Here is a 25,457-nt window from a genome sequence, read left to right as displayed (position 1 = left end):
AAGCTCAAAAAAGTTAATTCGACTTTATACTGGCAGTTTAAAATGAAACTGGTTTATTTACAGACATATTAGCTATTATAACAGAGAGCAAAACTTTGGCATTTGCTAGTCATTTTACTTCAACCTTACTTTTAGGGCACAAAAAGAAACAGCTTGGTATAGGAAGTCAGGCCATATATAATTTATATTATGCAGTTAATTTCAGGTAATTAAGCTCAGCCAACTGTATTGATTCACTTCTAGGTAAAAAAAAAATGCTGAATTTGGAAATCTTGGCAACCTCTTTGAACCTTCAGGCCCCGGCTCACACCCTKGCGCTAACATGCAACCCTGAATGGGGGTCAGATTGTGTCCACACATTGCTAAATAGAGGCGCAAACACAAACACAAAAACACACACACAATTTGGACAACATAGGTGGTCTTGAATAATTGTGTCTGAATTACTYTGGGAATCTGAATGCTGTCTGTCCTTGGTAACATTAAATAACAACCGACTGACAYGACTCTGTTCATGCTGCAGAGTTACCTGTTGTCTCAGTATGACAAAAAAAAACAAAAAACGTATTGGTATCAAAATCAGCTGCGTTCTCAGGTGAGGCGATTAAACCGACATCAGGAACAAGGCGGCTATAGGACTTGTTTTCKGATGGAAGTCTAACTTGTCGGAATCCCATTCAATAAAAACATAAACATTCTCTCGCACGGAGGGAGTTTATTGACCAGCGGCTCTCAGCTATGCAGTTTGATCGTTTTTGKCGCTGATTGAAACCTGCCGCTTTCATTGCACTTTAAAAATGTATTGACATGTGGAAGGTGCATCTGCACAGCACGGTGTGCACAAACCAACAATCAAAACATCCCTCTTACTGTTTTAAGGGTTAAATTCTCACAATGCTGATGCAGAGCGGCTTAAAGCTCCACATTATTTATTTTTCACTTCCTCTCTCTCTGTTAAGCTACACAGACATACTCACAAGGACTTTGTACCTGAAATAACAAATGCGGACGAATCTTTGGCATGTTGAAGACTGAATAACTGGAGCTCTAGTGGCTGAATGTACTGGTGATGTCACAGAATCGTCAGCAGATCGGATTGTTGCTCCGCTGACAGTCCACTGTGTGAAGTGTAATGTGGTTTYAAAGTWTTATGTATGCTATAAAAGTGTTCAAGTTTTTAAGGCAGGTTTAGCAGCCATGGCCTTGGATGTTAGAGTTCGGTAAAAACTGTTAAATTTTGTTATAACTAAGTAAATTGTTGTTTTTTTTCTTATGAAGCTTCTGCCCAAATTCAATCTGGAAGGCTCTTTAGCCTCACCWGCCTCATCAATCAGCACCTCCCTCTCTTCACCCTGGACCCATCAGCGTTGGATCAAGCCTCGCTTCAGCCAATCATTGTTCGAGCTCCAGTTGAAAAGGACCTCCTGGCCACGGCCTCCTCCGCATACCGCTGTGATCAACCCACCTCCGCCCCATCTCCACCTTCTGCTCCTGGCTCTCAGGCCACATCCTTCTTCGACYGCCGCCACCAGTACAGGCCCCGGGCGGATTACATTCCTATGCASCATCAGGAATRTTTAACGATCTTATCGAAGTTCCAGCTCGACATCCCCGGCCGGAGCCTGACMGGCAAYGGACTTTAATGTTTGTCATTAAACTTTCTTTAATCGCTTTCTTTCTCTGTCYGAGTCTCTCCAGATTGAATTGGAAATTAAACAAGTTTTGTATYATGTTATAATGTTATTTGCTCACCAAAAGTATGCCTGGAGTGTGGTTTTGATTCTTTCATACATATTTCAGTAATCCCTGAATCTCCCATGGCAACCCATTCAGGGAGACTGAAGCTCCTCGTCTGGAGCTCATCTCCACTTTGCTCCTCCAGACTAGCGGCGGCAGCAGTTAGAAAAACGCCTGGTGCAACTGTGAGTCTGCTACGCTGAACCTCACAGTCGCTCCTTAGAACGGTTGCAAACAGCAACACAGAAAGGCGTTGCTGTGACRACGTATCGGAAAGAGTTGGAGCTTCTTAAAGAGACAGAACCCCAATTTCAACGAGTCAAACTACAAAGTCAGATTTATTTCAAGTTACATTTGATTTGCTGCATTTTTGCAACGACTGATGCAAAGTCGTTGCAAAAATGCCACGACTTTGCACCGCACTGATGCGTGGTTACTTAATTGCACTAAAAATAAATAATTGGCACTTTGGGCCARGAAAATACATATTACCGCCCCTTTAGAGCAGAACACACACCCTGGTCATTTCAGAGTGTTAACCTGCCTGACTTTACGTGTCATAAATTCCTGCTCCTCCCTGACTGCTGCTCCCTCCTCTGCTCCCGTATTCCCTCTCTTCCCTCTTCAGCCCTGTCACCTCCTCCCACCCGGCACCACCTTTTGACCGGGCTGTTCTCCTCTCCTCTGGCCTTCTGCTCTTCACATCGGATTATTGCCACGCTCTGCAGACAAGCCCTCGCCGTGTAGCCCTGTAGCATCTGCATYGGGGCCTTTTTCTCTCCCCACACTGTTTTCAATGCTCACACCAGCTGTGGCACATTTATAATTAACTTTAAGCTAAAAGGGTTTTATTAGTATCACCCACCCTATTTATATTTGAAGTGGTGCAAAAAAAAACAAAAAAAACCCTCAGTTGCATTTTTTCAGGTCACTTCAGCAGCACAAGTAATATGTTTAAAGGTAAGATATCTAAAGCTGTTACAGATAGCTATGACTTTTATAATGGACGCTCATTGGTGATTTCTCAGCAAAGTTTTAGGGGAGGACACACACATCACTCAAAGAAAATTACTTTATCAGATTTATTTATTTTCTTGACCAGCAGTGCTGTTACTGAAGGCCGTCTCCACACAGGATGACACAGCAGATAAATGCCAACCTAATTACATCTTGTTTGTGCCACATCAACCTTTCTTTTCCTTGTGAACTGGCAATCGAATGMGASGCCTGAAACRTCTTAAAACATTAAGAGCACGTCAGGCTATTTGTGCCTCTTTGGCGAGACAGCTAGTTATCAACGGACGAGAAAATCAGCCAGCTTTCTCGGYTCGCTCATTTGTAAGTTGGCTAGTGTTTCTTTTAATGATGCTCAGCTACAAAATACAAAACCAATAAATTTACACTTGATTAATGACGCCGTGTTTCTGACTGACTTCATAGAGCAACGGRTGGTCAAGTCCACGTAAATTTTATAAATGATTTTTTTTTTAAACATATTTGTACAGTGTGAAAAAGATAATCTGTTAAAGAAAAAAAAAAGTCAAGCTCTTCTACCTCCTCCCTGTGGTCCTACTGCCATCTGCAGAAAAACACCGCTCAGTCAGAAACAACCAATCAGAACCTGGAGGAGGGTCTTAGTGCTGTCAATCACACTCTGTCAACAACCCCGGCTGTCTGCTACGCTACAGCTAGTCCCCCCACAGCAGAGGCTGCCATTAATGCTCAGACTACCGAGGATGGCGGATTAACAATTTCCCTCTGTCATTAGCAGTGCATACACAAGTGTGACTGACAGCGCCAAGACCCTCCTCCTGGCTTATAKACTTTATATACAGTTGAGAAGTCAATTCTACCTCAACTTAAGGAAATATCTGCTAATTACTGAATTTGAACAAAATAATAAGAAATTTTTTTTATGAACTACAACAGGAGCGGTTTTATCAACTGTATGTTCATGTTATGCAATACAAATAAAACGTTCTATCTTTCTACACAGTACGTAAATATCTGGTTTTGACTGTAAAACCAATACTGTTTAATTCCTGCATAATAACTGTATGCAGGTACAAACCTCGACAACATACTTAAATCAATAACTCCTTTAACCTCGACTGTGCCCTCTCGTCGCCTCCCAGCCCCTCTGCCCTCGTCCTGGTCGGAGACGGAGASGGAGCGGACGGGAAAGCTCCCCCGACTCACAGCCTCCTTCGGGGCCACGGGGAGAAGTGGAGCACACGGTCCTGGCCCAAGCATAAATATTAGCTGAAGGTCACGGTCACAGAGCTCACACAGGGCTATGCATAATCACCAACCAAGTCTCCAGCTTAGTCTCCTTACTTCACGCGGCCCCTCTGTCGCATTACTGCCCACTGACTAAACACTTCAGCTGCAGCGCGCTCCCCCAAACCACTGACACAGCTAACCTTGAAGGGTTAAAAGCCCGAGGCGACGAACCGCTTCCGACACCAATTTGGGCTTCGTGTTGCGTTATGACACCACCTCGTTAACGTCTCGCAGGCTCTAGCCTACATTTCCAGGGTTATCCGCGAATCCGTTTCTATGTTGGGCTTAAACGGKCGCAGCTGTATTCCGAGCAGCATTGTCGGAGATGAAAAACTGCCATTGTAATATCCAACGGGTAAAAAAAAAAAAAAAAAAAAGATGCTTTAAATTCAGACGCCTGCCTCGCAGATTTGTTCGACATTATCCCGAGATGAAACGCGGGCTGGTAAGAAAGGAGGGAGATAAAGGAGCGAAAAGGCATGTTATGTCTCCGCTGAATTTCATCTCTAATAGACTCTACGGTTGCCCCCCTTTTATTCCTCCTACTTTACCCACGCAGCCTTGTTCCTTAAGTCAGCCGGCCTATTACTCCCTCTACGTGATTCTGCACCCACTCAGCACAGAGGCACATTTAAACCCCGTGGAGGCTTGCAGTAAAATGGTATTTAACTGCTTACTCGATTCTTTCGCTCCCTTTCCTATTGGATTCTGCTCTCGCTTTACGCTGCGCAAACTCTTAAAGCCTCGGCATCGATGCCTCGGATTCCCCGTAAGATCTCTTCAAAAACTCTTCCTCCTGGCGGTTTTTTGACAACTAGTCTCGAGCCTCGAGGTCAGTGGCAGAAGACTCAGATTGCTTCTGTTGTGAGAAAAGTTCCTCCCTGCTTCCCGTCTGTCGGAGTGTTTATTTGCTACGTTCTCCGATTTTTTTCTCTCCATATTTTATCACCATACCAGCACAAACCTTAAAGTATTTCATTGGAGTTTCATGGCGTAGACCAGCAGAATACTGTGTGTAATTGTAAAGGGAAATGAAAATTACACATTGCATTCAACATTTACTGCAAATTAAGAAATGTGTTTGCAATGCATTTGAAGGCCTCAGGTTGATTAGACCACACTGTTCAATGTCAGATTTATCCACTTGTAATATTTTAAAGGCAACTAATTTGGCCAGAGTGCTTCCCGATTCAAACAAACAATGATATAAATACCAGAATCAAACATTTTGAACTGCTGATTTAATGATTCTGTGATCAGATCACTGCAGGAGTGTGTCATTCCACAAATTTGAGGCAGCCACAGCGAAAGCTTGACCCAATCTGTGTTTCACTCCTGATCTCATCATGCCTGTGTTTAACAAGAGACTAGAGGGGTTGGTGAAAGTTGTTGGGAAGGTGCATAGAGCAAAAACCAGCACAATCCTGAAAGAAAACAGCAAAAGATTTGAGACTCTGAACATCCAGCTGGAGCTACAATGTGATGGTTTACATGTGTTTGGATGGTCCATTCCTACATGCAATGAAGAACACGCGACTAAATTTGAAAAACGGGTAGCTGGGAGATGCTAAGATTTGAGATTTCCTTCTTTTGCAAGCAAGACAAAAACTTTGAGGCGTGTTTCAAAAGCGGAGGATAAAGGACTTGGGACTTTTCACTGCAGCCAGAGGTGTTTTTACAAATGATCGTCTCAGAGGGACAGAAACAAATGTGCGAAACGCTCTTCAGTTTTGTATGTGCATAAAAATAAGAAAAACTGCGTAATATTGTTTAATCTTCTGCAATACTATTTGTTGGTCTATCAGAAAAAAATCCCAATAAAATACATTTAAGTTTGCAGCTGTAAGCAGTCCAAACGTGTGGGTGATTAAAAGGTATTAACGAGCGGTAGAACTCAAATAAAATGTTTAATTGAGTACATTTCAGGGTCTGTAATTAGTTAATCTATTCGAAGACTATATATCAATAAAATAGGCAATAGGTTCAAAAAGCTTTTATGCTGCTAAATTATTGAATAAGTAGATATATGAGGTAAACAAAGATATTTTAGGTTTAGGTATTTCCTGTAATAGACAACAACAGTCTTTCCCAGAGGGCCATCAGATTATTTTTGAAGAAACCCACTGGGGGGCTTATTTTAACCCCCAGTGGGCCAAAAGAAGCAGATTTGTTGTCCATCGTTATTGTTTTGGGACTGTGCATCAGATTTACGGGTGTACCAGAAACACAGTTCAAAGGTTCCGGCTTTTTTGTATAGAAAAAAAAATAAATACGATTAACTGCATTAACAAAAAATACATATTAAAATTATGTTACTAATCAAAATTAACACATTAACCCCACTATTAATGCTTTTGAAAAATACTGTAGGTCACTCCTTTACTCTATTTTATTTAACCCTGCTCTTATTTTTTTCTTTTACCTAATTTCACCCCAGCATCCCTCCATTGTCCAGTGTAGTAATGTCTCTCTTCCACCTTGTTACCCACACACACACACATACACACGCGCCGCCCCACAGCCCTCCTTCTCTCCTTCCCTCCCTCCCCTCTGCGTTGAAGTCACTCTCTAATTGCTGTCTCACCCCTGCTATGCTTGGACCCAGAGGCTAAATGATTTCTACAGGGAGAATGGAAGCACATGAAAACAGAGATATTTGCAGAGCGACTTGCCTTTTTTATTATTATTGATGAGCTGCTTGTCAGGAGGTGTGTGTGTTTAAAGTCAGTTTGGCCCTCCTATTGGCACCATCATACAGGGTTTTCTCTCTCCCCCCCCCTCATTCTTTGTCTGTGCAGCTCTCGCTTTCCTGCAGTTTCGTAAGCCACCCTTTTATCCGAGGTGGTTTTTTTATACTTTGAAGCCATATTTACAAGGTTTTGATGTTTTTTGATGCCCTTTTTAGTTTTGACGCTGTGCGGTATTTATGTATTTTCGGTGTGTCATTTGAACTTGCAGCTGTTTGTATGGTTAGCGCAGCTTCCAGTCACGTTATTGGAAAGCAGAAGTTTGCAGCTGGAAATTGTTTGACTTCAGCACAGGCGATAATAAAAATGGTAAATTTATTTATTTTTTTGTCTGGGTCAAAGGATCAATAGGATTTATGAAACATTTCTATATTCATTAGCAGCAAAACGTAGTTAAACTGGTAACATCAAAGCACTGGTTGACCCTGCTAAACAAAAAGTGTCCTCATTAAGTAGATGCAGGTGAAGAATCGCTGTGTGAGCTGCTTTGTGTTAGATCTGCTGAAGATGAAGGGAATTTAAACAAAAACAACGAAAAAGCCTGATAACTAAAGAAGATATTGTACTATTATTGTAAATAGTACACAAGTGTATCTTTTCAAAACAAATTCCCCAAAGAACAATCAAAATATCCAATGAGGGGAGGATAGATTTTTTTTAATATAATGCAATTGCAATTTTACTTTTGATAGAAGTGTTCTACAAAGAATCGAGTAAAATATATTTTCTAAAAAATTGGCTCAACAACTCCAAATTATTGAATTCAGATGTTGCAATCTTTCCCAATGAAATCCTGTACAAATCCATGCAGACCGTTTGTGAAAGAATTGGTCACTCTCAGGAACTCAGAGCACATGGCCTTCAGATTAACTCAGGAGAGGAAAGAGATCCATGGACTGGGTTTTCAGGACTCTGAGCACCAAATACAAGTCAAGGAATCAGAGTAAAGCACTGCTGGACTCTACTGTGGCGCGGTGGAGACATATTGGACAGAGTACAGAACCCTGCCTGTCTGGGTTTTTTAGCAATGCCAGAAGAATGGTACTTGCCCAACTCCATTACGTTACGACAGTTGTGATGCGTAACCATGGGAACAAGGTATTGTCTTTAATACTTGTGACCCCAAATACCAGCAGAGTTGAAAAGGAGGATTCACAGAAACGGAAGAGCAGAGAGAGGAGGACGTTCAAACCGTCCATCAATCCATAATCGATCAAACTCCCAGTCAAAAACGTTGATCAATCCGTAGTTCGTTTGTCTAGAAAGTCCACTTATTTTGAGAAGGTGTGAATGTCCAATCCGACTCTGATGCGGACCCAAGACTGGAGACCGCTCCAAAAGGAGGAAGTGGATTGTAGCGCAAGGCATTCTGGGTAAATAAAACCTAAATRAGTGTGTGAATCTAACACTAGCAAGAGAAATGGCTCGTGGTCTATTACCAAAACAAAAGAGAAAGCCTAAAACCGCTTTGAATCGAATGCCAATAAGTTGTGTTTGTGTCTTCTTCTGAGGCTTTTGTGTCATTTCCTTCAGTAGTTCTTGGTGCAGCGCCACCACAGGTGAGGAAGATGTTTGGATGATATCAGTTACGACAGCATTGAATTTACCTTTTGGCGCAAACAGTATTGTTGAGTTTCATTGAGTTGAAATCTCTGTGAGCTCTTATATCTCAATGAACACATTCTTCACCAGGTGTGGACACAAGGGCCAGTCAATGTCCATCCAGCTGTTCAAGTATATATGCAGAAATAAAATACATCATTTTTAAAATAATACTGTCACTTCAAACTATATAGTGTGACGACTGTTATTCAGTATATTGTACACTTCTACATAACTGTTCTATGACTACGGATTGGGTATCAAAAGAGCATCTACCAAAGTCTCAACCCTTTAACAGGACTGGTGGCAATCCACCTCTCTCAGCCCAGTTTCATCCCTTGGTTAAAGAAGAATTTCTCAAAGGAAAACCACAAATAATTTAGGTCTTTCAACATCCACAGTTAGCTGTTTTATAAAAATATCCAGGGAGTCGGGGGAAATCTCAGCGTGTAAAGGGTAACAGTGAAAGCTTCTGTTTGATGCATGCGACCTTCCAGCCCTCAGGAGGAAATACATGAGAGACCACGGCACAGTGAACAATATATCCACATGGGTCTGAGGGATTGCTACAGAACACGTTGCCCTGCTGCATTCAGAAATGTTACTGTAGCACACAGAAAGCCACATAGAGCAAAAACAGATTGGGTTAGGATGGGGTTTTCCTCCCCCCCCGCAAGTATCCCAATTTGACTGTGTAAAGTTTTTTCAAATAATTTATGTTTCCAGCACTGACAATGTTTTTTTTTTTTTTGTCTAATTGCAGTCTAATACTCAAGATAAGCAATTTCAGTTTGAAAAAGAGGACAACGGTGTCAGAATCTCTTGGCAGTTTGTTCACTAAATTTCAGCCGGGGGAAGCATTTTGTTTAAATCTTAGCACACACCGTTTCTGTCGAGTACGATTTGGTAGCGACAGCTAAACCTGAGGCTGTAAAGAGAGGCATGAATGCAAGTATGCAGCTATAGTCGATACATGCCAGCCATAAACGTCTGTGCCTGCACAGACGTAGCACGAGAAACCAACAGAAACAGCAGCTGCGTGATGCGCCTAAACGTCGTCGCCCACCCACTGCAGGAAGGGCTTCAACGAGACAACACATTTTACCTTCCTGTGACACTCTCCTCCTGCGTCTCACTAATGATTTTCTGCGAGTGTTTTCACAATGCCACATGTTGTGCAGATCGCACCCAGAGGGGTTGAGGCGCTGAGGAACAAGAGTTATCAATAACACGTTGGGCAGTAAGTGGGTTATTTGTTCTTCTGCATAGATCCTGAGACAGGAGTAAGACGTGCATTTTGTAGGACAGATATTTGCATACTGTAAACGTTAAGTATAAATAACTAGTGTTCGACTAAAGCAGACTAAACGGGGCTGATGTGAATGCACCCTAAAGTTACACATGTTTGAGGGTATATTTGGCATTAAGTGGCTTGTCTGTAAAGCAGCTGACTGTGGGCTGGCTCCCAGTCCAGATAGCCCAACAAATGAAACTGCTACAATTAGCTTGTTATGCTCTTACTATATAAAGTGATAGCATAACACTATGCTATTACTTTTAACATAAAGTCCATCCCACGATGGCAAAAAAAGATAGATTAGTTAATCAAAAAACACTAACGAATAGAAATGGAAATATTTTTTAATAATTTAAGGTTTCATAAGTCACTACACTGATGCTCGACATGATGCATCACAGCAATTTGCAAACACTTCTGCGTAGAATAGCTACCGACTAAAACACTGCCGATGTTGGTTGTTTATTAGAAAATATTAAGGTTGTATTCACTTGACACAAGTTTCAAGTATTTCTACACATCAGCCCGCGCTTGTTTTGAGATATAGTTACTATTATGCCACCACATTACACAATGTGTTATGAATATGCATTGTGATGTTAATGATATGCTAATTACAAAAATAGCCCAAGTCTGTTTCCTGTTGCGTTGCCACCACATTTGCACATTTGCTAGCACTGCTATGTAGCTCATGCACCGAAGCTGCTTTTAAGGTGACACAGGCCAAGATGGAGTCGCCTCACTGAGAAACGGTTACATGTCACGTTTCATCCCCACATGCGCTGCTGGGGAGTTTGCATTTCAAGAGAAGAGTAACGGGAGAAGAAAAGCTAATCAGAAAGGCTTTTTTTCTTTTAATCCCTGCTCTGCTGAGGCGCCTTTTCTTCTCAAAAAATTTTTGTTGCTTTCACACAGCCTCTGCAATCACTTGAAACCCCATTACAGGCCATGTGACAGCATCAATTAAATTCACAATTATCATGGGGCAGTGACACTCCAGCATGAGAGCGTATCGCAGCGCAGCATCGTTTGTGTGTGTGCGTGCGTGTGTATTGGGTGTGATCTGTGTGTTTGTGCGTGTGCAGGCGAGAGATAAAGAGTGAACGTCGATGGGGGAAAAACTCAGATATTTTAATGCTAAAAGGTTTCTCACTTTTTTTTTTTTTCTTTTAGTGACTTGAGATCCTGAACAAGTCGTTTACAAAAAAGACTCAAATCTCAAAGAGATAAAAAAATAAAAAAAATTCAAGGGCTCCTTTTTCGGTTTTCTTTATTGACTGGTTCTTTTTAGATCTACTCTTTTTCTCTCTATTTGTTTAAAAGAAAAAAAGAAGGGGAAAAAAAAACATTCACAGCTACTGGAAATTCAACCGCCTGCTTTTCCCCGTATTTGACCCCATAATTCATTATCAGTTTAACAAAAAGATTATTTGTCTCCCACTGACATCACCAGATAAGAGCCTTGGCTCTTGTTTCCAGCTTTAGTGGAGATTTATTCAGACTGGAAAAACAAACAATGAGGCTGATTAAGACACGCAACAGAATGGTGGCGATAAAAGAAAAAAAAAGAAAATATGAACACTGTCCTTGCTCCGTATCCAAGACCAGACAGCCGAGTTCAGGTGAAAAATGCATCACGACTCTCAGGCGACCGCGTTTGCCGCTGACTGAACTGGTTTGGATCCGGGCTGTATCTGGCCAGATGGCGGCATTCTGGCCTGCGTGGTGCAGCTGGGATCAGAACGCCGTCGCTGTAACTCTCTCCATTAAAGCACAGTCAAGGCTCCAACGGTGAAAGGGGAAAAAAAAAAAAGAAATAAACACTAGAGAATGTTTACATTGATTTCTCTACCTATAGAGTCTACACTACAGCAGAGCTGAAGATTAAAAATTCATAAGCGTATTAAGGTCTATAAGAGCATTATTCATGTGTGCTGTCACTGCGCGCTATGGCGAGGTACTAATCGGACACATCTCTAAGCGAGGGCACGCACGAAAACACATAGTCACAGCGGAGGTCTGGGAACTCTCCCAAGTGTCGATGCCGTCGCTCGCACATGTGTGTGGCCTGGCGCGGTTCCCTCCTTCAGTACCCTACAATGTGCTGGCACCGATACCTGCTTGACACAGCAGATTGGCACTAATGGCTTTACACACAATGCCATCTGTAAGCTGGACTGCTGGCTCCAACGTCTTCTCCGAGCCCCACTACATCACTGCATTCTGCTCAGGCTACACAGTTTTGCGTTTGGCTGCTGAAACGAGGCAGAGCGGTACGCGACGTTGGGGCTCCTGAGGACGAAACGAGGTGGGAACACGGCAACGCTCCTGGGAAAACTTGAAGTTGTTTTGTTCTCGCAAATAGAGCGAAGGCTTCCGAAGTCAAAAACTACTTAGGAAGTCATCTTTAATGAATGTAAAACGTACCAATCCAGGGTTAGCGACTATATAAGTGGTAGTTTATAGGCTTTATTCTTATTTTAAAGCAGGTTTTACTGGCTGAAAAAGAGTAAAAATGCTCCCGCTCTTTGTTTGTGCAGACAGAATAAGGAATTGATTAATCTTATAGGACAATGTCATTTTATAGCAACTCTGTTACCTTCAGTTGTTGTAAAAATTCTATATTAAATATGACTTAAGACATTCAACTGCACAAAATTAGCGCCTAGAAATTGGGTCACTAAAAATTCAGCCCTTTTATGAAATTCCGCCATCAGGAAGTCATCACAACATCGCTCCTCTTTTGACCTTTTAACAAGGTTTTTACCAGTGCTTCAATGAGACATAACTGGTATAATGAGCTCAACTGATGCACAAATCCACCAGGCGTTTGCTAATTGCTGTTGGCTAGTCTGAAGGAGCTGAGCGGGTCGCCGGGGAGGAGCGCTCTGTGAGGCAGAAGCTCGGCGGTTTGGAAACAGCTTGGGGGACAACAACCGGCTACATTTACTGACAACTTTTATCAGCCACCATTTTGGATACTCAGTATGACGTGACAGGCAATATATAAGGTATTTGAAAGCACTTTGAGAGTAGCATTACCTGAGTAACAGCAAACTGTCGTTAAAAAAATTGTAGTTTGGCTAGTCACAAAACAAAATTTCTATTCCACAGTTTATAATAAATTGGATGTTTATTTGATCAAGGTAAAATAGTTCCTTCATTGTGCTATGTGCCTGAAAAATACAAAACACGTCCTTCAAGACAATAGCAGTGTTGGTCGTTCCAGCCAGAAGTCTTTATTTAATCGGTTTAACTCAACAAATGCTTCCTGTTTCAATTCAAAATAAGAGTCTCAAACACAGATACAGGGTGTCAAGCTTACACCTCAGGTCTTCATACGAAGGACTCATAATAATGAAAAACTTAGACTTATTCCAACAGGCGAGTAGGAAAAACTTCAGTTTGACCAAAAAAATATTTTGTCGAGATCGAGTTAGCACGAGATTTCTTCACACCCCCAGCTCAGACCTTTATCAGTCAAGGCGCAAAAGAAGCCAATTTGAATGTTAGCTAAACAGCAGGGAGGCTGGATAATTCAGGTCGCATCCATATGTGGGCAAGAGGGAACCAGGACCTAAAAATACGAAGGCAATTTGTGCCTTTTTGTCTACGAAAGTGCGAGACGCGTCCCACTGTGCTGGAAAGCTCATAAACAGCAGCTCAACTTAAAGTACTAACACTTACACAAACACACTTCTCGCTCTCTGTGGCTTTCTGCAGCCCGCAGCAGTCACACAGGGATCATTACTATTCATTTGCTGAGCAAACTGGCCACACAGGCTTATAAATTAGCTCATCTACCGCAGCTGGGTTCAGGAGACAGTTGGTGCATGCCTGGGACTGGGAGGCCAGCCATTACAGTGCCCGGCTTTTGAGACACCTTCTGTCCAGTCGACGTGACCTCCCTGAAGCTCGTAATTCTTTGGAAAGAGGAGAGAATGTGTGGCGGCGTGGAGCCGGGTGGTGAGACAAGCGCGGTCAATGAGTGTAATAAATTGCAGAGCCGCAGGACCACGGCCCAGCGCGCGTCGAGCAAAGGAAGAGCGCGGCAGGAGAATGCCGTCAAACAGAGGAGCGTAAATCAATCTGAATAAAACATCATAAGCAGGACCTTGCAGACCGACAGGGAGAGAGAGCCGACAGGTCCGACCTACAGGAGCATGAGGCAACACTCTGACTTCTCTGCCTCGGAGAGAGGATCAATGGTGGAAGATGGGGAGAAACAAAAAAACCAACCTATTAATTCAGCTGGACATGTCAATTCCCATTGGTGTGTGCAGATTGGTGTTGATCATGTCTCCCCTCTTGGGCAGAAGAAATCTGGGGCTTTTGCTGAGCCTCAGTGGATCATTGATTCATCGAACATTTTACGACTACCTGGAAGGCGCCGCGTCGCAGCCGAGGAATGTAAATCAATTCCAATTGCAGGGTTATGGCGACGCGCACACACACACACTCGCGCACACACACGCACACACAAAAAACTTGAAGCGTGACTCTGGGATTATATTACACTAATCACCTTTGGTGTAGTGCAACGTTGATGATCACCTGAGGTTAAATAAGCTACGTGAAATACTCGAGTGAATGGAAATTTCATAAAATATTCAGAAAATTGTTCACAGAATCTGAGCAATAAAAGATGAATAAAGCTTTTTTTTTTTTTTTTTTTGGTTTTTGCTTCAGCATATTTTCAGGTCTTGCATATTTACTAATTACAAAGAGCCTTGGGTCCAGCAGCAAACTGTGCTGGAGGGATCCAGGTCAGAGGCACGGGCAGGGAAGCTGGTCAGAGTTAATGCAAAGATGGTAAAGTGCAGTCCCAAAGGATAAACCTGGTAGAGGCTGTAAATGCTTGGGGAGGAGGTTTGTCCTCCATTTGGACAACCCTTATCTATAGAGTAGCAATTGATTGATTGATTGATTGATTGATTGATTGATTGATTGATTGATTGATTGATTGAAGCCTATTCATGTGTTAGAATACATAGTCAAAGTCCAGAATTAAATTAGCAGAGCCTTGGTGCTGTAGTAGGTAACTTGTATGACAAAATTATATTTTTTCAGATTTGTTAAAACTGTCACTTTCAGGAGAGTAAAATATGAGACAGATAATCCCCCCACTCTCTCTAGGCCAGTTAGCATATGTATGCTAACTAGCATATGCATGGCTAATTGGCATACATATTCTAACTAGCCAATGATGGCAGATTAACAGTTTTTCAGTAACGCCAAGTTGTTTCTCCTCCATTAGCACAGTGGCAGTATGTACACAAGTGTGATTGACAGCACTAAGACCCACCTCCCGGTTCTGATTGGTTTATTCTGACTGCAGATGGCAGTGGAGCCATAGAAAGGAGGCAGAGGAGCTCAGTTCTTTTCATAATTAATCTGTCTCATGTTATACTGTCACAATATCATGAAAGTTTTTATAAAAACAACATACTGCACCTTTAATTAGAAATAGAAAACTCAGGAAGAGCTGCAGAGATTCACCTTTCAGATGGGAAAATGTGTCGAAAGCAGCGCTGTTATTTCCTCCCCAAGCGTTTACAGCCTCTGCAGTGGACGTTCTGCATGTTTGGCAGGACAAAAGCCATGTAAGGGTCACGATAAATATATCCTACATGCAAATGCTGCATGTGTCAGGAAGACTAACGCCGCACATCACCCTAAACACACTATCCATTCAGAGAAAGATTGTGTTGCCGTGGGGATTCTCTTCTCCAGCAGGGACAGGGAGGCTGGTAGGAGCTGCTAGGAAGATGGATGAAGCAAAGTACAGGGCAATCCCAGATGAAAATCTTATTTCACACATTTTCTTTTTTTGTGAAAACGTTCAAAGTCAGAAAAGTCAGCAGTTTGTCTTTTTTCCTTTTTTACTTACCCGTCCAATGAGCACAGGTTCTGGGCCGGCGTATTCTTCAATCACAAAGAACTGGTTCCAGATCCAGCTCCTCCTGCTGCGAGAGCGTGACCGCCTCCCCTCCAAAGGCCGCTGCGCCCCCCGCTCCGCGTCCGACTCCGACGCCTCTTCGAACACGAGGCCATTTCCATTTACCGGGTCAGCGGCTTGGACTTCGGCTTCTTTTGCGCTGCGGCTCCACTTGGGAGCGGGCTGGAGCCTCAGGACATGGCTGCTGTTGACAAGTTTGTGGTCTTCATCTGTGAGGAACTTCGCCGTGCCGGGATCGGTTCTAGCGGTGCGAGCCGACTCCGTTAATGGGTCTCTGCGGGAATCTGCTGCTCTGCTCCCTTCTCTTGCTCCCAGGGGCTGCATCGTCAGCACAGACGGAGGAGAATTGTTTGTTTCTGGGAGAACATACACAGGGAGACGCTTCGTCGATGCAAACGGCGGCTCCGTTTGGCTGATTATCGCCTCTTTCTCGGGGCCGAGGCCGGCCGCACTGTGAGGTGTCGACAGGGAACGAGCAAGGTGTTTGCTCTTGTTATCACCGCCGTCGGGGCTCGGTGCTCCCAAGCTGTCTTGCCCTTTGCTTAAAGCCGGCTTGGCGTCGCTCGGCAGATTAATATGAGTAGCAGCGTTCTGGCGGGGATAGAGATCTGGACTGGTAACCGTGCTCGCATATGGAAATGCGGTCTGATTATCGAATCCAGCATGAGGCTGAATGGCAGCCATATCTTGTCTCTGCTCCTTCTGAGTCTCTAATTGCTCGTGATTAACGTCAATCAAGTCTCTCTTCCTGCTCCGGCTGCCCTTGCTTGGAAAGCCGAGGCCGGGAACTTTCTGCATTTGGGAGTTGACAATCCTGACTAAGTTCTCTTTCGACAGCAGCTTAAGCACGCCGTAACTCCCGGTGAGGTTGAGCTTTCTGCTTGAATCGACGCTGAACCCTTTCCCGGGCATACCTGTGGTGTGGGCGCTTAAATCGGGCCTGCTCCTGGACCTGGAGCCGGATTTGGCCCTGGTTTTATTGGAATGCATTTCCGCCTTGTGATGGACGAAGGATTTCTCCGACCGCATCGTGTTGGAAGTCTCTGCGCTTCTCGTGCCGTTTTTAACTTTCCTCGCCTCCAGGTTTGACGCCTTGCTGCTGGACAACACAGCCGCCATCCCGTCGTTTCTACTGACGGAGTCGACCTCGCGCTTGGGCTTGATGGATTGCCTCTCTTTGTTGCTCAAAACCATTTTGGCGTGAGGGAACCTGGAGTCGCTCAGCTGCTCGCGACTTATCAGGTTCCTCAAAGTGACCATGGGCATCGCGTTTGAATCCTCGCCGTCGTCCCATTGGTCTGCAGGTTTGCTCTCCCCTCGCCTCGCTATGTGTGACCCGGCCGCCCCTCTCCTGCGTACCACCTTGCTCACCGAGGCTCCTCCCAAAAAAACCTCCCAAAGGGACAAGAATACCAACAGGAGAAGATTCCTTGAAATCATCTTGTCTTGTTGTTCTATTGCTCACGGGGGATGGAATAAGGCAGCTCTTGTTTTCTGACCGTCTTCATTCTCTTCTGTTTTCACCTCATCCCCCCCTCCCCTCGCTCTCCCTTCCTTTGCCCTTCACGCCGAGCTGGAGGGCAGGTGTCAATCACTTCTTCCTCTTTCGTCAATGTGGTCCGATATCACCGTCTATCTCACAAAGCCTCCGCGAGCTGTTGTTCTTCTCTCTCCCCGTCTCCTCCCTCGTGAAGCGTCTCATTCAGGTTCCCGCGGAGACTCGAACACCCTGGGAGAAAAGATAAAGATAATTAAGTCAAAACTTTAATCATTGCGCTGCGTTAATTAAAAATGGAGCCACGCAGACAGGTAGGACGATTCACAGGCAGGCCGGGGAGACCTTTCGACACGGCGACAATCGCGTTTCTGCCAGCACAATGGGGATTTTAAACTCTGAACATGTTTCTATTTATACCCTCATAATGGTACACATTTTATTTCTTTTTTTGGGGAGGTCAAGTTTTATCATCACACCGTTACGCTTTCAGTGCGTTGTAGAAGCACCAGTAGAAGCCATGAGGACGGTAATAATCAGAAATGCTGCCAAGAGGTTCAGGGCGACTCTGGAGGAGCACCTGACATCCATAGCTCAGGTGGGATAATCCGTTTCAAGGACAGCAGATGCATTCGGAAAGTTAATGGAAGAGGGGACAGAAGGAAATGATTGTTGTAAGAAGCCTAAATACGTCCTGGTTTAAAATTTATAAAAAGAGGAGACAATATAAAACCTGTGGATAAAGTTGAGACCGAAGCTCAACTTATTTTATAGCGTTATGTCATCAAATTCAGCATCTATATGGTGAAACTTGATGGTGGCAGCATCATGCTAAAAAGACACTTTTCTTTAGAAGGGATAGAGAAACTGGTCAGAGTTGATTGGACGATGGATGGGGTTAAGATACAGGACAACGCTGGACATACAAAACAGAAAGACAAATCTATAACTCAATTATTTAGTTTAAAGGATATCTTGTGCTAGAATGTCCCAGCTAATATAGAACTAAAGAAATTTGAAGGAAAACTTGAAAATTAAGCTTCACAGATGATCTAAATTCATTTATGTTGCCGAGAAGAACAGGCAGAAATTTCAGTATGTAGACGTACAACTTTACAGGAAAAGGTTTTTCTGCCGAGAACAGACTTAAAGTAGCTCATTATAAACCACGCTACGTTGTTTAAATTCATAGTATTTAAAGGCCATGTATAACTTCTCTTCAAAACACATAACGGGAGAAGACGATGCAGACTTTTCCACAAAAAAAATAAATAAATAAAAATAAGAGGCAAGCTTGGACAAGAGAAAACCATCTTTCATAACACTTTTGATTTCTGATTAACCAGTTGGTCGGACACAAATCCTGTCAGTTAAACATCGATTCAGACGAAGCCCTTCACGTAGCTGTACTTTGTTGTATTAAGGGGCCTGGAGCGAGTCAAAAGGTCAAAAGGTTTCCGGATCTCGTTCATCACGTTGCTGCTTTCGGGGTCTCACCCCCGCTCCAGACGCACACGCGAGAATCAAAATGTCAGATATCCATCTGTGTGCACGTCTCCCAACATGACCAGACACTCCTCAGTGAGGTTTCAATAATGCCTGCCTCCACATCTGACAAGCCAATATAGTTGCTGTTTGCCAGATCGCATTAACATAACAAGCTTTTCTTGCTGCCACGTGTGCGGAGACAGACTGGGATTCGCAATGCCAGAAAACTTGGAATTCGGCGTCGCAGATTTCGCAAAAACACTTCCATGATATCGCGGAGCTCGCAGGAGATTCGGCACGATTGGAACGAATACACACAGACACACACACATACATATGTACAAAAATAACCCAAACCATTAGCCTGCATGGCTCTTGAGTAAAGACAGTAAATATAAAATGACAGTCGTCTTCACTAGGACTGCACAGTTTCAGGACGATGTTTCACTGCGACGCTATTTCTGAAAATGTGATGACTGCATTTATGATTAACTCTCATTTTGAGGAAACTTTTCTTTCCGTCCCGTTACGCAACGGCCCCACGACTCACTGCAAGCCACAGATGGAGCAGGAACTCTTAAAATGTTACATTTCAGGAAATACTGCAAACGATGCATCACAATTGCAACACTTCACACTTCACAACTGTGATTGCAGTTTGACTCGACATCACCTGCACCTCTTGTCGTCTCGTTATCTCTGCGTGCAATGTCACAGTTATGAAGAACTGACTGGATATTTGTATTTGCAATGTGTAGGAAGCTACAAGCCTTACAGCGTCTCAGGAATATCTGAGTGTGTGTGATTTTATTTCAAGGCACTCCTTTACTTTTCAAAAGCAAATATCCAAATTTTGACTCCTGAAATCAAGGGAAAGGTTCAGTAGCCTTCTTTTAATTAACTGATCATCAGTGTGAAGCAACACCAGTGGCGTTTCCGTTGATTATATAATTGCACAATTTCACATTTCGAAACACAGCAACTTAGAAAAAGAGAAAAATTGTTTTTGATAAGTTTTGGCTCTTGGATGATGCTGTTTTTTTTCTTTTCTTCTTTTTGGCATCTCATTAAACTGACCTGCACACCATCTCGTTATATTTAAATGGTTTTGAATCTGCTACGTTTTTGAACTGGTACACCTTGATTCTGGCCACTGAGTCAGTGTCTATTTGCGTGCAGTGACTCACCGTCGCTGCGTCGGCGTACTTTTTCTGAAGACAAATCTTTCCAGTTGTGGACAACGAGCCCGAACACACACCAATGATGGAACCATAAAAAGGAATAAAAACCCAACAAAAACCCATTCATTTCCCCAGTTCATTCATCCATATCTCATTCCTTTTCTCCTGTTGTCTTTGCACATCCGTCCCAGACGGCCACTCAGACTAAACGGGGGGCTTCACATAAAATCTGATAATGTGGCAGTTGCCGTGTGGAGGTGTGGACACTTTTATAATCGTGCTTTAGCACCGGGAAACAATCAATAACTAGCCTTTTATTGGGCTCTGATTTAAAGCTTAGTCTTGCAACTCTTCCACCTGAGTCGTGTGTGTATGTTTGAGGAGGAAAGGGCCGTGATCGAATGCCGCATCTTCAAACCTCCAGCGAAAACCGCAGATTAGTCTGACTTCACGAGCAAAAGGTCAAAACGGTGACTGATAAATCTGCGCTGTGAAATCTTTGATCGGACACCTTTTCCTCCAGCAGACGAACCCGTTTTAATGCGGATCCATTTGCTGCGGAGCAAACCGGACACGACGCAAACTGTTTTAAAGTCAGAAAGTCGACGATTTCACGTTCTCGACGCTCGAGCTGGCGCTGGCTTGTAAATCTGAATTCATTGTTTGTGTAGTTTGTAAAACCCGGGTGTTATGGATTACGCGGTGCCAGTTTCACTTTATCCGGCTGTGTGACACTTGCTCTCCCGTCTTTGCTGCAGACAGACCCTGTCAGCACGTTCGCTGGGGCGAGACTGAAGTCGGAAGGTTCCTCCTGGAATACTTTTTCATCCTTTTCTGTTTTCTCCTCAGCCTCGTTGCTTACAGCCTCCTGCTCTTTCCACCTCCTCGCCAAAAATGTTTTACTCCCCTTGAATGTTTTTACACATTTTTGTTACTTTGCAATCATAAATTCTTATGTGTTTTATTGAGATTTTCTGGGCTACAACTAAAGTTATTGATTATTCAGTCAATTAAACTGCTGATTAATCAATTAATCTAATAAAATAACTGGCACACAAGTAGTTTGTTTTCATCTTAAATACAAAATGTACACATTTCTAAACAGTTTTGGCATTATTTCTGCTCTGAATGTGTTCTTTTAGCAATAAGCCTTTTTCTCCAGGCTGTATACTTCAATTAACAATTAATAGATTACTAAATCAGTAGTAAAAGCCCAAAAGCAGTCAATTAATACAAGGATGAAACTCCTTCAATGCAAGTGGTTGATGAGAACTTGCATAACTCCAGTCAAACTGAACCGCTGGGCACCTAACATCCCAGATATCTGCTGTAAATGTTTGGTTGGAAAGGGTACTCTTTTTCACTGTGAGTGTCCAAAATTACAGCAATATTGGAACTTAGTTACGCAAACTTTGTCAAAGATCGTTGGAGTGAATGTACCTGCTGAGGCCAAAATGTGTGTTTTAGGTCTTTATCCAGAGAACTGTGTTTTTAATTCCAGACAGTTAAAATTGATTGACTTTGGACTCTTGCAGGCCAGGAGACTAATATCTCTAATATCTCTGACTTATATTGTCAGGGGAAAGGAAGCGAAATTTGAAGAAACATGGTCACCGTTGACCGAGTTTCTGAAACACTACAAAGGACATTAAGAGAACTGTGCAGAAATTGCTGAGTTTTTTTTTGTTTTTCATTTTATTTTATTTATTTTATTATTATTATTATTATTATTATTATTATTGTTTATTTGTGTTTGGTTGCTTTGGGGACTAAGTTATTTAATATGAATCTGTATTAAGTGTATCACTGTCACTTGTTTTTCTTTTATGTTATAAAATTCAAGAAATATAATGTAAAAAAAAAAATCAGTTGACAATTATTTCAATAATCCACTTATGGTGATTAACCCAATTAATAGTTTCCGATTTTATATTCCTGACAACATCAAAGTAGGCCCAGTTTGTAAAGTGGAAAAAGAAACATTCGTGTTCAATTCTGCTTCCGCAGTTACAAAAAAATAAAAGATTATGGCATAACTATACAGACAAGGCCGTCGATCCACACTGACAGCAGGAAGATCATTAATAGGAGAAGCACATAAGAGGCCCTCAGGGACTCCGGATCACAGAAAAACCAAAGGGTATTGCACATTGGCACCATCACACTCTGATGAAACGTACAAATTCATTCTGTTCCGTTTAACAACCCACACTTTCCAAACTTGTTCAAGTCAGGAGGAATAAAGCTCTTCATAAAACCTCATACAGACCTAAAGTCCAGCAATCTGCTCTGCTCTGTCGACTCTTGACAAAAACACGCCCGGTGTGTGTTGAAGGACCCAAAGTCGCTCCAGCAGTGAAAGGGAATCTGGTTAAGAGTAAAAGCAACAACGGATAAACCTAAACACAGGGCTATGACGGAAGAAAACCTGTTAGATGATCGAAGCTCTCAGTGCAGTCTGATTGAGCTTTGGCTGGACAAAAAGTTTAGTCTCTAGACGTGCAAAGCTGGCAGAGACATTCCCTAAAAATACTTGGAATTGTATGCAAAAAATAAATGGTTCAGATATTGGTTTTAGTCCAACAAAGTTTTCTTCTTCTTTTTAACTAGTAAGCAAAAAAATAAATATTAGAAATTATTGATTAGATTTTAATTCCAGGATCCTTCATCTCCCAGGATTCAACCTGGTCTTTGCCGAGGAGAAACGAAAAAAAAAAAAAAATCAACCTGCTACATTTCAGCGCAACATCTTCAGACAGTTTCCGTCTTCTGGAGAGGAAAGGTAAAACGAAGAGAGTCTGAATCAGCTTTCAACGTGTTATAACATTTCAGACCATAAATCGGACGAAATAAGGCAGGAAGCTTTCTACGCCCCCGCAGGTGTTGGGCTGCGGGCAGCTCAGACCTGTGACCAAGATCCAACCGGCAGTCCGGATAGCAGGAGCAACACGAGAACGGACGCATTTCTCCGTCACTGACTCACAGAAACGGCAGCCCTGGGACCGCTTCCCAACAAAACCTGGTTGCTAAATACTGAAATGGACTTTATAAATCAGCACATGCCTGACACACAGGGGGAGAAAATCTCACCGAGTTTTAAACTTTAAGCCACAAAGACACCAATATTGTTTCATAAGCTGCTAGATGAGTGGTTTATATCCAAGGGGCACGTATTCATCCGACAGAAAATTGCATTCCTTCTGTGTGATGGGAATTTTTTTTTTTTTTTCCCCCTGTACTGGGTGAAAATGACGTGGCGACCTTATTTTCCCCAGTTTGCCAGCCTATTTTACAACATAATCAGGTGTCTGTGTTTCCATCTGCTTACCRATGCAGATGGAAATGGGAGGATTGGTGCGAGAAGCAGAGTGAACCCCTGGAGAGGTCTCCTGTCTATCGCAGGGCAACACCAAAACCCATTTTTTTTCCTTCAGATTTTGAAAGTTTGAAAATCCCTTAAAAACCGTGCGTCCATTCCTTTTGCATTTTACACCGATGCGCTTTTTGTGGTGGCTTCTCCATTTACCACATAAAACGCCGTGAACTACACTGGAGTTTCTCACTGTGAAAATGCGAAAAGGCGGCCCGAAGGCTTTTGCAAGGCAAAACTCTTGGTGAAAGAAAAAAAAAAAAAACACCCCTCCCCCTCCTCTTCTGCGCCCACCTCTCCCACTCACCACCTGTTTCTTCTATCTTTGTAAATATCCCTCGATCCACCCCTCTCCTTACTCTTGCTCTTGTTTAGCTTTCTGTCCTCGTCGCTGCTCAATGCCGTCCTCTCTTCTTCCCTCTCATCCGTGTCAATCACTAGCCTGTCACCACGTCCCTCACCCTCTGTGCACTCGGCCCTCAATCAATTGGCCAGTCCTCTACCCTTCCCTTCCCTTCCCCGGTCTTGCAGCATTGGAAGTGACAGGTGTCTCGTTGGCAACCATCTTGTCGACAGGCGACAGGACTGTAATTGTCCGTATAAATCGAGTCACCGAGCGGTAAAATGTAGGATACGACTTCGGAGTTGCGGAAGAGACTCACAGAAAGCCCCGCCGTGGAGATTTTAGAGAATGCGTTATATACAAATGTGAGGTTGGGACTAGATAAACGTTGTCTCCAATGTACAGCAAGAGTGGGCAATCAGGAAAACTCAGTGTCCAGAGTCCTTTGTTTCCCTCTCTCTCCCTCCCAGAGGAACCTATCAGCTGGGAGTTTGATGACCAGGCAATCATTTCCACGGGCATCTTGTTAACAAACCCCGGGCAGGTGGTCAGACGCAGGGCTGAATATTAACACGGAGGGGGTGGGGGGCGCCCCCGGCGTCTGCACTGAACAAATTTCAAACATCTCTGCGTGGGAGGTACTGACAGTGTGAACCTTTCTTTGAAGCACAAAAATAAAGAAAAGCAGAAAAAAATATCTTATTTTCTTCAGTCCTCTTGATCTTCTGCACCAGTTTTTGGGAGCAACACCGTTCAGAACGGCGGAGACATCTGTGATGCACGGTTTCACACTGAGCTGGGCACCTTTAACGTAGAGCGGTGGTTAGACTCGGCGCATCAGGCCGCACAGCGTAAGTGAGCATAATTGTGTTGTCGCAGTACGAAGCAATGGGCAGGTCATATTTTTTCATTAGAGTTTTATAATATAACTCGATGGAACTGCCGTTCGTGTCCTTATGGAAACAGGATGGGGGCAGAGAGTCCGCACTTGGCTTTACTAAGGTATAATGATTTTCCTAAGAGTAAATAAGGCTTATGGGGTGATGCGGTGGGCAATGATTGCTTTTGAAAATATGCTGTTCAAGTTTTTTTTTTCTGAAAGTACAACCACCAACGCACACTTTAGTCCAACTAAATTGCATTGTAATGTAAACATAGAGTGAACAGTAACATCTTCCTTTTTCAATACTGAGGTTTCCGGTAGATGGGCACAATATCATCTGGTTCTTTGTATAAACTCCCGTTACACTGTTTTTGGACATAAACCAAAACCAAGTGGCAGTGTGTTCATTAAAATGAGTCATCTTTTGTGTGTCCACATGAGTCTTTTTATAAAGTCATCCTCTTTGGGAGGTCGGGTGTTATAGTACACACAACCTGTACACTGTTCTAGAGCCATTTGTTTCCGATGCTGCTGACCGGTTCCGTGCCACTGTATTGGAAACCGGATGTTGTGTTAGTTCAAAAGTCAAAAACATGAAACACCTAGTTCATTCATAAATTTGCAGAATGTGTGTCATTTTTAATGCACCCCCGGTTCTGAATAACACAAGTATGTTGGAATCAAAGGTGTGTAATTCACAGTATTCAGCTGCGTCAGGACCGGTGATGCTGCTTTTTCTGTGACATTGCCAACTTGTTGATGTATTTCTTCATACTTAAGGACCGACTGACTGTCTACAAATAAAATTGAAATGCTCTGATCTGAACAGGTCAAATAAGTTTAGGTAAATTAACAGCAGCTACAGCCTCACATTCACTCTTAGTTTCAAGCATTCAGCATACTGAGGCGAGCAAATCTTTATGAGTACAGACAGCAAAAGCATGATATGAGAATATTGGGTCACCAATGTAATCTGAGACACAGATGAGAGGCATTTGTGTCTAGGCTGTTTAGATTTTCCTCAAAAAAGGCCATCATGCAGTAGTCCCTTTGTTTTTTGTCTTATTGTCAT

The 25,457-nt window shown here is 43.0% G+C and overlaps 1 protein-coding gene across 4 annotated transcripts in view; it reads right to left on the bottom strand.

Annotated features, from left to right (window-relative positions):
- Positions 1-25,457, bottom strand: part of cdh24b (cadherin 24, type 2b) — a 228,829-nt gene that overhangs the window by 130,886 nt on the left and 72,486 nt on the right. For all 4 annotated transcript variants that reach the window (XM_017310022.1, XM_008432992.2, XM_017310023.1 and 1 more), the window contains one exon: positions 15,557-17,354. In XM_017310022.1, coding sequence (XP_017165511.1) covers positions 15,557-17,065 — 1,509 coding nt within the window. In that variant the 5' untranslated portion in view covers positions 17,066-17,354. The remainder of the gene's footprint in view (positions 1-15,556; positions 17,355-25,457) is intronic.

This window comes from Poecilia reticulata, linkage group LG17 (assembly GCF_000633615.1).
Source record: "Poecilia reticulata strain Guanapo linkage group LG17, Guppy_female_1.0+MT, whole genome shotgun sequence".
NCBI classification, from domain to species: Eukaryota; Metazoa; Chordata; class Actinopteri; order Cyprinodontiformes; family Poeciliidae; genus Poecilia; species Poecilia reticulata.
This window is presented reverse-complemented; position numbering and strand designations above follow the sequence as displayed.